The sequence below is a fragment of the Bos grunniens genome, chromosome 1 (genome assembly GCF_055505025.1).
Source record: "Bos grunniens cultivar Pamir isolate PY7600 chromosome 1, Bosgru_T2T1.0, whole genome shotgun sequence".
NCBI lineage: Eukaryota > Metazoa > Chordata > Mammalia > Artiodactyla > Bovidae > Bos > Bos grunniens.
This window is the reverse complement of record NC_141165.1, coordinates 131321847-131334878: the sequence shown is the minus strand read 5'-3', so window position 1 is coordinate 131334878 and position 13032 is coordinate 131321847. Positions and strand designations below refer to the sequence as shown.

The window sequence follows — 13032 nt, the reverse complement described above, 5'->3', positions numbered from 1 at the left end:
ATGATTCAGCGGTTACTTTCTGAAGCCTGATAGAAGCAAATGGTATAAGCCAGCATTCAGAGGACTGAGGTGTGAATAAGAATTAGGAAAGTGACCAAAGAATCTTACAGAGTAGGAGAGACCAAGAGCAGCATAAAAAAGGGGAGGCTAAGGGAAGTTTAAAAGGTAATAGGGTTAACTATAAGGAGAAAGGATTGAATCAAGAGGAAAAGGCTGAAAAGGCAAGATAGATAAGCTGATTTTTGATTGCGATCAAGAAAGGTGAAGAGGTTGACCTAAGGAAAACAAGAAGCGCTTTCCAGGAAGAAGATACTGGGTACCATTTGTAACACAGAGGAGGATGCTAAGGAAATAGGTAATTTGAAAGAATGAGAAAAGAATGTTGAGATATTTCAGAGCTAACAGCCTCTATTAGCATCTCATTTTCTCTGAATAAGAGTGGCAGCAGAGATGGTTGTGACCTTAATAGGGAAAAGAGATGTCTTATTTGTTCTCAATCTTCCTGAAGTTCCATGGGTTAATAACATTAAATTTAAATGTCTGGCAATCCGACTTCCCCCTTGTCACGCAGAAGAAAATTTAACTACTTCCTTCATTTTACAGAGTATATCAGTTAAATTTGGTAATAACCTCTTACTGATAGAATAGTTCAAAGCACTGCAAATTCTGTTTTGACCTACAGAATTCAAGCAGCATAAACCAGAACTTGTTATTCATTCAAGAATACTGAGGGGAGATCTTCTGAGGCAAATAATATACTCAGTTTCAAATGAAATTAGGGATACAGAAAATAATATATATATATATATATATATATAATGTGTCAAGGACAATAAAATACTACAAACAAAATCATCAACAATGAGAGAAGTGCTGACATGATGCAGTAATAGCTTTTATGTGGTAGAAATGACAAGTGAAGGATTTGTGCATAACAAACGTGCTGGTTGGCAATGCTAAATACATAGGTTAAAAAATCTAAGACACACACACAAAGCTGATTTTTGATCATGATCAAGAAAGGTAAAGAAGTTGACCATTTCAAAAGAACAAAGAAGAGTTTGCCAGGAGGAAGATACTGGGTACCATTTGTAACACAGAGGAGGATGTTGAGGAAATAGGTAATTTGAAAAGTAATATGAAACATACTATTAGTAGCTTAGACAAAAGGACTGTAAGCTAACATCTCAACCAAAGTAAAGATACCTGAAGTTAACACAAAATGAATATACCAAATTCATCCTGTAACATTATAGCTTTTAAAGAACAAATCACTCTGCAGTCTGAATTTGCAAAGACTGGAGGAAAATCTCTCCTTCACAGACTAAAGATATGGCATGGCCACGCATAAAGAAAACTAAAATACAAAACCACCCGTCGTCAATTAGATGTTATAAGATAAAAAAAATGATTAGCAACCCATATATTTACTACATGGTCTCCATGTGTTTATGAATGCAATTATCCTAAGTGGGTGAGAATTAAGGCACATTATTTTATGGTTGCAAGTTCACTGGGATCAATTAATCTAATGTTATGATCAACAATATTACTTGATATGCTAATTACCAGGGAGGGCTTCCTCTGTGATGATACTGGAAAAAAAAGGCCCACGTGACCTGAAAAGTACTTCGGGTAAGAGCATTCTGTAAATGCCACTTACGAGTGGAAATGAGCCAATCTGTTAGTGAAGAAGCCGAATGACCCCGTACCTCCTGTCAGGCTGGTGCTGCCCATGGCCCACCTCCTCGGGACAATCCTGTAACATGGGCTGGAGTTCTTCCTGTGGAGAGGGCGTGAGAGTGGCGGTGGATTGATGGCTGTAAGACACGGCAGCCGGAGAAGAGGCGGCTCCCCGCACAGGGGGAGTGGGACCTCGTTCATCTTCCTCCTCTTCTAGTTCACCTTGTTGCAGATACATCCGTGCTGGGGGCACGGGGCATGGCATTTCTTGGTCATAGCTAGAACAAATCATAAGGACGCTTAGACTCACTTCAGGTTATTCCAGTGAACTATCTGTAGAGTTAGTGAAATAGTATTGAATTGCTTTTGAAATCTGAATGTTCAGGCCACCTTCAGAAGGTACTGTTGGGACTCCCCTGGTGGTCCAGTGGCTAAGAACTCACCTGCCAATGTAGGGGACACAGGTTCAATCCCTGGTCTGGGAAGATCCCACATGCTGCTGGGCAATTGAGCTCGTGTGCCACAACCACTGAGCCTGTGTGCTGGAGCTACTGAAGCCCCTGCACCTAGAGTCTATGATCCTCAACAAGAGCAGTCACCACAGTGAGAAGCCCACGTACCACGACTAGAGGGCAGGCCCTGCTCCCCGCAACGGGAGAAAGCCCACACACAGCAACAAAGACCCAGTCCAGCCATGAATAAATAAATAAATAAGAATTTCCAAAAAAAGAGCTTTTTTTTTTTTAATAGTTCACTGTCATAAAGATGTGTGTGTTGCTATAGATAACAAAGTTTTCTCCATGGGATTACAATTCAGTTGGCTCATCATAGGCTCTGAGAAGTCAGGCAATAAAGAAATCTAACAAAGTTTAATTTAGTAAACCCCAAATGTGTTTGATCTCTTCAATCCCTCCAAGTCAACATGATCTCTAAAGGACTATTCAGGATGGTCTTGAAAATAATCCAAAGACAATATGCTAAATTCTGAGAAAAATTACTCTTGAAAATCCCTCTGGAGGGAGATACATTGAAGATCAACTTATTAGCCCAATACAATCTACTTTTCCTCTAAAATCATAATAGATGATTTTAAACCAAATCATAAAATAGATGATTTTAAACCAAACTATTTCTTTGGTTGGGCACAAAATATAGTATAGTTCGCTTGCACTTAGGATGGTGAATGAAAAACACAATAAATAAAATAATCAACAAACTATAAAATTTCCCCTCTCCTCCATAGCTAGAGCTATGCGGAAGCTCTAAATGAATCTGGCGAACATTTGTTCCTTTCTCTTTTATCTCAGGGTACAGAATTAAATGGCAGTAACTTGATGCATTATATAAATTGTGGTCATGTTACCCTTCTATCTTATTTATTCTCTACCTTGTTTACCAGAACTCAGGAAAGTTGATGCTCATATAACATGATTTCTTTGTACCTTTACATCTTCTTTTAATGAACAAATCCCACTATCTGTGACACTTCCTCCTGTGTTTCCTATGTCTCTTGTACTCCTTTTGACATTCCTCTCTTCTACCTTAAACTGTTCCCCAGTTCATTCATACTCTACTTCTAAAAATCTCTAGAATTTATACCTTTTTCTCCATCCTCACATTGCTTTTTACTATAATGAGCACCACTTTCCAGTTAGTCACCTGTTTTAGGGTAATAAGTGGCTCTTTAGTTGCCTACAGAATAAAATATGAGGACCTAAAGAACACAGTCAAGTATCTGTATAATCTGGCAAGAATACTGGAGTTGCTTGCCATTTTCTGCTCCTGGGGATTGTCCTGACCCAGGGATCAAATCCAGGTCTCCTGTACTAGTAGGCAGATTGTTTACTGACTGAGCCACCAGGGGGCCCTCATGATGGTGAGTTCCCTGGTAAAAATGACCCCCAGGTGTACTTCTTTAGGACCGTCTGGGGTTCCCAAGGGCAAAAAGGCTATAATGTGCCTCAATGGAGAAAATATGTGAATTAGATAAGCTTTGCTCAGGAATGACTTACAGTGCTATTGGCTGTGAATTCAATGTTAATGAATCAACAATATATATTAAATAAGGTGTCTTTAAACAAAAAACATATAAAAGAAGGTATGTATGGATCTCCATTTCCATCTCCAGGGATCTTTCTTATCCAGGGATTGAACCCAGGTCTCCTGCACTGCAGGCAGGTTCTTTACCACCTGAGCCACCAGGGAAGCTCTTCTTATGGATAGACTGACCAAGATGTAACCAGAGCTTAAAGGAACCTAACCTTGCATTTTTCTGAGGATCAATGGTTCAGTATTTGCGAATTCAGTGATTAGAAGATAAAAGTAAAGAGACTTTGTTTCCTGTCATACTTGGAACTCTAAAACTGTTTTTCGTTTTGTTTTTGTGGAGAATGAAAGAACAATGTCTTCATTTCAATAGCAGTCTTTAGAAAGACTATTTTCAGGCCGATTTTGCACTTTCTGTGTTAATTCTCTATATCAAAGGAGCTCTCTTCCACTGATCAGCTGAGTGAAGCTGCTGTTTTTGTTTTGTTGGGTGGTACCACATCTAGTTCTACAGACCCTGGAGTGAGGAAGAAGCATGCTAACTCTCTAATTGCTGTCCTGTGGGTTCTTTACACTCGTTAAATCTGTGAGAAACAATTCAGCAAAGTTTAAACTTCTACAGTTTTCAGCAGAATGTGATAATATCTGAGAGCAAACAGTTTTCAGGATGCTGGAGCTGTGGTATAAATCCATACACCTAATTTATGAAAATTCAGAGATATACAACAGAAGTTTTGATATTTGAAAAATACAAAATCAAATATAGTGATATATAAGTGATCTCATATATAGTCATGACCATGTATGTTAAATATATGTATATAATTTAAAATACTTATAAATATGTAAACTGTGTGTGTGTGTGTATGGTGAATGGGGGTGTGTGTGTGTATGTGTATGTATTCATGACTCATGATTCTGAGTTCCAAAAGAAGCTTCTAAGATATGAATTCCTTTTGTTGTTGCAAAAGGTTTCCTGACCCATCAATATTGTTTTATTCAGAGAAAATGTCCATGGACCTTAAGAATCAGTCTCCCTGGTTGATTTAGTTTAGTAATTACTTAATATTGGTTTAGGGAATCCTATTGCTCCACTTACATCTGCCCTAAAATCCCTCTTACCTTTCATCTACAGAGATGCTGTACTCTTCACTGTTGCTATGAGGAGGAGGATGTGCTGGGGGAGGGGGCAGTAGGTCTGCCCAGTTCATGCCACCTTGCTTTGGCACTTTGGGTGTCCGTGCCCCTTTCTTGTGCCCTTGACTCCCTTGAAAAGAAACAAAAGACAACTTTTATTTCTGAATTTTAAGCCTTTTCTATTATCCACAGATTAATAATCCACATATTATTAATAATCCACAGATTATGTTCTGTAAATATGATCTTATAATTCATATACAGAGGTAAACACACTTTTCTTCTTAAATTTTAAACAGAACTTTGTACAAAAGAAAATGCAGAATACTGACAAGTTTAACTGCAAAATAAATAGTGAACGAGCAATAAAACCATAAATGAATTTTTATAAGTCATATCATTAATAGTGATCTTCTTACAGCAATTAATTGCATTATGGATTATCATCTAAAACAAATGAGCTGTAGACATACTTTCTGAAGTGCCTTTCTATTATTTAATTACTGGAACCTAAAATACAATATGATACAGATACGATCTATTACATTTCCACTGTTGCACTAAATTACCGAGTATATATAATTTGTACTTGTCCACTGAAACGTTTTAGGCACAATGAAATTACTAGTTTTTGTCAGAAAGACAGGTGCAGATGAAAATAATTGCTGGAAGAACTAATATATCTAACAACAAAAGAAGCAGAAAAATGGTTTTTAAAAAGGAGCCGAAGTGTTTTTAGCCACTGTTTCTATAAAATTATGGCTTAGAGTGAAATAATGTTGCTTGAACATTGTTAGAAGTTTAAAATAGCTCAATTATTCAAGTTGCCCAACATTCTGGTATTAGATTTGGTATATTCTTTAAACATAGGTAGCTGCACATTTTGGTATATTCATTTTAAAATAATGTTAGGTCAAAAGATATTTGGAGATAAAATGGTCATTATCCTCCTCCTCCAATAGGATATATTCTACATTCTTACGTAAATTACAGACAATGAGTATATTTTTCTTATATGATTCCTTAAATTCAGTGAATTGTCTTTTTTTAAAAAAAAAAAACAAACAAAACCCTTTCTGAAACAGCTCCAGCTCACACGGTACATGAAACAGGTCTGAATATATTCAATGAGACTTATTTTTTAAGTCCCTTGGGAATTTTGAAATGACAGTGTTTGTGAGGCCACACGTCTTGCACTGGTCTGTTACTGCACCAAGTGTGGGCTGAGGGACAGGCTGTTACTTATAAATTATGATGGCCTGGCTTCTGCCTGTGTTCTCTCTGCCTCCGCTCACCTATCTGTCTTGGAATGGCTATGCATGTACTGAGGAGTTGACTGTACCCACAGCCTTTGTCTTGATTTCCTGGCACTCATCCACTGTAACAACTCTACCTGTCCTGAAAGGCCTTTCACCACAAATCTCGCCTTTACTTCATTTAATTGCTTCATTCTCTCCCCTAATTACCACCAGATTTCACATCATGGGGCCTTTTTACCGCATATTCACAGAATACTAAATACCAAGTAGCAGCAGAACATCAGGATCTATGTTTCGAAACTGAGGGATGGAGAAAGGCAATCGAATAACAACCCAGAATCTTTTTTTTTTCATTAAGACGTTTTTCTCTTTAAGTGCCTAAGAATTCAAAGAAGAAATGGCATGGGATATCAAATATAAAAACACTTTATATAGTTGTCCAAGAGGACATCTTTGAAAATTTTCTCTTATTTTAAAAATGCTTAATGCTTCTGCCTACTTAGGCAGAGGTGAGAATCCAAATAGCAAACTCACCCCTGGAATGTACTAAGTAATAATCTGTGAGTCTAGCTCTTTTCCCGTGTCTTTTTTTATAGTTTAGAGTTTACTTACTTTAAAAAATATAAAAAGTCATTTGATAAGATTTGTTAAAAACAATCAAACAATACACAGTAAAACAAGAGTAGATCTAAAAAGGTATAGAGCTATTTCTAACCTCCTTAATTCAACTAGGAACAATTTCAATCAGTGACAAAACACAGGCTACAAAATGCCAAATCAGCATGCCTTCATCAAAGCAAGATGGTAAAATGCAAATACCATATTCATTACAGAAGAGGGGTAGAGACATTTGGCTAAAAGCACCTACTGGCAACTTTAATCCAGTTGCTAGGAAGTAATATATCTACCCTCTCCTGGAGAAACAAACTAGAGTCAAGATCAATTGGTTTTGTCCTCATTGTGGTGTGACTTGCCACATGTTCGTTCTAATAATGAACCGCCTTTAATTAGAAAAACAGGGCTTAAGTGCCAGCAAGCTCCCATCTGCAGCCGCTATCAGGAAAACAGCTGGCAAACAGCTGCAACAGCATGGAAACCACAGGGGAGAGGCCGCGGTGTGGCTTCTGAGGCTCGCACACGCTGACATCGGGAGGTTGCTTCATGAGATTTTAGAGCAGGAACTAAGTAAGGGATAGAGAGATCGTTAACTGAGGCAGGTTCCAATTGTACGTAAATCTTATGATACTATCTCTTGGGCTTTTGAAGAATCAAAAAAGCTACTCAAGTGTGCTGAAGTTTCATATGCTTTAACAGACTACCTTCAAATGGTAACATAGTTAGCAGATTAACTGTATGTGCAATATTTTTAGTTATGTTTTTGCTGAGATGGAAAAAGTGTTTCAACTGCCTTTAAAGATTCAGTCATGCTTCTGGCTTTAATAGAGCTCCTTAAAAAGGAAGAACATAGGAGCCTCAATCTTCGTTACCAAATAGAACATAAAATGGTTCAATGAGTGGACAGTAGTTCACACTGCAGAGACAAGACCTATGCCTGAAAGGTTCAAATCATATAAAGTGATTAGACATGTCATATTTCAGATCATTAGCATTCAAGCTAAAGGAATGTACCATCTCTTTAAAGGAGAGACTGGCCTTCTCCTTGGTTTCCCTTACTTACCTGATGTACTACTTCCCCGGTCTGAACTGTTGTAGGATCCTCCAGTATTCTGGTCATATGACTGGTTGTAAGGGATAGTTGGAGCAATTGTGTCATTTGCACGATAATCTGGACATGTCAGATGGAAAAAAATGTTATACATTTATTTTGGTGCCTCAATCATTTACCAAGGATTAAGCTTTTAAATTATCATATTGATCATTTGCTAAGATGGACATGTGTTTAGGATGAAAGGTCAAGAAAAAAATAAAGATCTTTAAACATGTCTACTTTAAGATATGTAAAATATAAACTCTTTGTGTCTTCTTTACATGAATCAGAGTAAACATAAGTGTGAATGAATCCCACCAGGGACTATTTCTTCTCTTTAAAACACTTATAAATCAGCTAAGGCATATGTCAGCTTTGCTTGACTTCTTATCTTTAAAAATATGGTAACAAAATAATTTTAATAACAATAAATCGGGAAAATGTCATGTCTGTGAATCATTAAAAAATAATAAAACATAAACCTGAAACTTGCCAGGAAGATTATGTCTAATTAAAAATACAGATAAGAAGACGAAGTATCTCAGTCTTCCACAAATACTTCTGCTTGCTGAGGGAGAGGTGAAAATCCGAGCGAAAAACTCACCCCTGGAATGTACTGAGTAATAATCTATCAGTCTAGCTGCATTCCAGTGTCTTTATTATAGTTTGACATACCAAGTCTGTTTATAAGCAGTATAAACAATTTATCACAGCTCTGAAATATTTGTACAGAGGACTGTCAGACCTTTCCAAAGTCGACAATAAAGCTATATACTCTGTAGGAATAATATGACAATAGTTTGAATCCCCACTGTAAACTCTCTGATTACAGAACCTCTCCTATTCATCTTTGCCATGAACTCACATATTATGCTAAGTGAAAAAAGTCACATGGAGAAAGACAAATATTGCATGTTATCACTTATAGTTGGAATCTAAAAAATTCAACAAGCTAGTGAATATAACAAAAAGAAGAAGATTCACAGATACAGAGAAGAAACTAGTGGTTATCAGCAGGGAGAAGAAAAGGGGAGGGGCATACAGGTAAGGGACTAACGGCTGTATTATATATAAAATAAGCTACAAGGATATACTGTTCAACACAAGGAATGTAGCCAGTATTTTATAACTATAAATGGAGTGTAACCTTTAAAAATTGTGAATGACTACATTGTACACCTGTAACTGCTGTAAGAATGTATCTCAACTATATTTCAAGAAAAAAATGGTTAGAAAATATCTATTGAATTGGGTTATTATACCAATCAAATGTTTTCTTAAACTGGGAATAAAGCAAGATGAGTGACTTATTAAAGTAAAACATATAATACTATCTCTTGGTAATTTCCAACTGTAATACATTTAGCTTTGAACTCAAGCTTAAAAAAAAGGAAATCTGTATTTCTAATTATCTGCAATTAAATGTATCCTTTACCTGGACACTCATACAAACTGTCCTGACTTATTCAAATTATAAAGGAACTACAAGAAAATCAAATACCTATCCCTTCCAACCCACCCATTTACAATAGAGAAACATTCCCCTCAGGCCATAAAATACTATTCTGCAGCTATAAGTTAACACTGAACTCAATTTACTTTAGGTTCTACCCTGACAGACTTCAATCAGGTCAAAGAAATTTAGGGTCTAAAATCATACATTGCAGCAGTCTTAGTAACCACAAGAGGTAGGAGAAATATAAAAAATGGAACCACCTCTCCAGTTCAAGCCTAATTATTTTTTTTCAGTTTGATATAAAAATGCCACTCATTTATATGACCATGTAGAAGCAATTATCTTCCATTCTCGAGTGGAAAGAATGGGAGAGTCTATTTATTTAAAAGGTGAGGTATTGTGACGGCTGTACATCTGCCTTATGAATAAAAGATTCTGTCTGGAGCAATCCCTCACCTACGATTAAATTTAAATTAATCTCAAAACCATTTGGAAATACTTATATATTATTATAAAATCAATTTTCCAAGGTTATTGTTGTGCTAATTAACTTTTTGACACTGGAAATTTTGAAACCAAAGAAATCAGAAAACCTTAGTGACAAAAGACAGATTTCACTCACAAGTTCCAGACAAGCTTTGGCATGTACTGCTGAAAGGTTAAGGAAGCCAATACAGAAGATGGTGGGAATAAAGGCAAGTCTCTTTACCTTTGTTCAGTTTGTTTTGCTCCATGATGTTATACTGAATTGGTGCCACTTCCTGTTTCTGCTGTCCGGGTGGCTTCCAGTGCTTCTCGCCAGAGTCTCCACTGCCATTGTTCATGTTGTTGCTGAGGTTTGACTGGATGAGCTGGGTGGTGGCATAAGGGGTGGGCTGCCCTGATGGATTGACAAAACGCCCATCCTTCAGATTTGGGCTATTGAAGGTTTTCATCTCATTGATTTTGTTACTAAGGTCCACATCACCATAAACAGTTGACTCAGGGAGCATCAGATTTGTTTGTTTGTTATCCAGTTGGTTGTTATAATTTGCTATACAATCAGCTATGTGCAATGGAGAGGAAAAGGAAAAAGTCATTCTGCATGGTTATTCGTTTTAAATTTCCTTGTAAGAAGCTTTGTGAGTCACAGTATTATTGTTATATAAAGTATAAATGGGCTTAAATACTATGAGTAAAAAGGACCAAGTATTCTTATGTCCTTTCTAAAGAACAGAATTAAATGTTCTTTCAAAAAAAAAAAATTGAGGGAGTAAGAGAGGATATATAATTTATATGGAGACTAAACAATTCTGAACTTCAGTTAGTGTTATGTAGTTTATAAATAATGAACTCAATTTAAGTAATTTTCCTTTAACAATCACATTAATGGGAAATGCACTAAGAGAATATATACATGAATATCTTTATGTGCCAAGTTTAAATTTTCTAATCTGGAGTTACTGAACTATTTGAAATTACTAGCTAGCTGTTGAAGCAACAGAACAAGGCTAATATGTTAAGAGTGCAGACCTTCCCCCTCCCCCAAAAAACTTCTGCCTTCAGATCAAATAACTTGAGATTTCAATATTGTACAAAATACCTGTATTCAAAAAAACGAGGAACAGAAGAAAAGTGATAGTAAACTATACTCAGGAGAATTTTATTAGTTTTTTCCTTTGGTCACACAAGATAATCATTATCAAGAAAAGCTTTAATATAGTCATTTTGCATGGTTTCATAATGATACCTCAAGATATATAAAATGACAATAATGATGGCCAAATGAATCACAGTAGCCAGGGCAATTTAATCAAATAACACCTGTAATAATCTAATATTTCAATTTCACTCTAATTTTTCCTTCATTTAAATATTTAAGAGTGAAATAAGTTATATATATATATATATATAAATACTTAAGGTCTGCATTTGAAAATATTAAAATAGCACAAAGAAGTAAAATTATTTAAAACTAAAATATTATTTAAATAAAAATTTAGTTAAGTTATAATAATAAAAATACCACTATTTTATTCATAGAGGCTGCAGCATTAACAAGTTCACCTTGAGGATGAGTTTTCAACTAAATATCATAAGAATTGATGAATTAACATGGCTACTACTTAAGATGTAAAAATAAATATAGTTTTAAGAAAAATTTGCAACTTCTCTATCCTACTGAATTCAATTACTTTGTATTTTAACAACAAATGATCAGGGATCAGAGGTATTTAATTAATCTGGCTTTTAGTAATTTTATTTCTAATTTTTAGGTATTAAGCTTCATGTAAGAGTAGTTAAAATATTTTTAATGGCAATATAGTTTTGGCAATCTCATTTTTTTTGCCAATATTTCCATATAAGTGCTATCATATGGAAATGAACATGTTCTATTTTGCACTGTCTAATACAGTAGCCACATGTGGCTACTGAGCACTCAAAATGTGGCTAGTGCATATGAGGAACTGGATTTTAAATCGTATTTTATTTAATTTAAATAGCCACCTGAAGCCAGAGGCTACCATGCTGGATAACTCAGCTCTTCATATTAATTTACAAAAATGTTGTCATTTTCTTGTCTTATTGGCCTCAGTGTAATCTTTCTTTTACTTATAATTATGTGAGCACTTCTCTGCCTCGATAACTAGAACACCGACCTCTGAAGAATAGGGACTTGGTCACATGGTTGCATCATTTTCATATCCAAATTCAATGGAGACTATGATTTGTTCTTTATGGTACATCACAATTTTTACTTAAATGCCATATTTTATTTTCCTTTTTCTTAATTCCATGGATTATTTTTATAGTCATATATTTGGATTCTTCATGACTCTTTCAATATTTCCTATATTGTGAATGCATGCTGAAAGGTTTTTTTTTTTAAGAATTATAGGTTTTTTTAATTCTTTTAAATATTGTATACTCTACATCCAAAGTTTACTGTCATGTTTTAGCATGAAATTTTATCAAGTAATTCACCACACATATTTCTGAACCCCAAAGACACAATTAGTATTAGTATACACAGCTGCAAAAGGTATATATTTCTTGTATTCTACAAAAATTTACTATTATACAATAACATTTTTGAATTTCATTTAGCTTTCATTTAAAATTTTTTTTTGCCATCATCTAATTATTCTTATTGTTGTTGTTCCCGCCATTAAAAATTTGGATCCCTCAGACTATATATTTATTGGTCTTTTGATTTGCTTTGCCCTCAAAATCTTTAAAATAAATACTCTAAATAACTACAATCTACTAAAATTATAATTACACACATTTTTATGAGGATAACTACTTCTACATAATTTCATTTTTCCTTATTTGCTATTTATTCTAGAATGTATATCCTCCATTCTCCCTTCACATACTGGGAAACATTTTTGGGTGTAGGGTGAGGTGTGGAGATATAAGGATGGAAAACATAACTTGAATCAGGCTAATTTGCTAAACAGTGGTTAATATTTCATGAACATATTGATTAAATTTCCTTTCCAATTTAGGGAGAAGAAAAGGGTAGTTATCTCCTCATGGCCTGCTCCTAACAATGCCACGCTTGTGTATCAAGCTATCTCTGTGCCTCTAACCTGGGCGACTATACGTGGTCAAGTTGCTGTCACTGTTCCCATTGCCTGCCGTGCAGCAATTGATGGAGCAGTCATTGTGATTGTTGCCAGTGTTAGGCCATGTGTCTGCAAGCCATGGCTGTGTGGCAGGTTCACTGATGTTGAGAAGTCCTGGCCTAAAGAAAAAAG

At 35.5% G+C, this 13032-nt stretch overlaps 1 protein-coding gene across 8 annotated transcripts in view; it reads right to left on the bottom strand.

The window, feature by feature from the left end:
• The window catches only part of ROBO1 (roundabout guidance receptor 1), a 1296447-nt gene that overhangs the window by 31005 nt on the left and 1252410 nt on the right, over positions 1-13032 (bottom strand). For 5 of the 8 annotated variants that reach the window (XM_086411285.1, XM_086411293.1, XM_086411275.1 and 2 more), the window contains 5 exons: positions 12865-13019; positions 9999-10334; positions 7804-7911; positions 4852-4996; positions 1713-1961 (listed from right to left, as the gene is read on the bottom strand). In XM_086411285.1, coding sequence (XP_086267411.1) covers positions 1713-1961; positions 4852-4996; positions 7804-7911; positions 9999-10334; positions 12865-13019 — 993 coding nt within the window. The remainder of the gene's footprint in view (positions 1-1712; positions 1962-4851; positions 4997-7803; positions 7912-9998; positions 10335-12864; positions 13020-13032) is intronic. The other 3 variants (XM_086411320.1, XM_086411331.1, XM_086411341.1) reach the window with 1 other exon arrangement.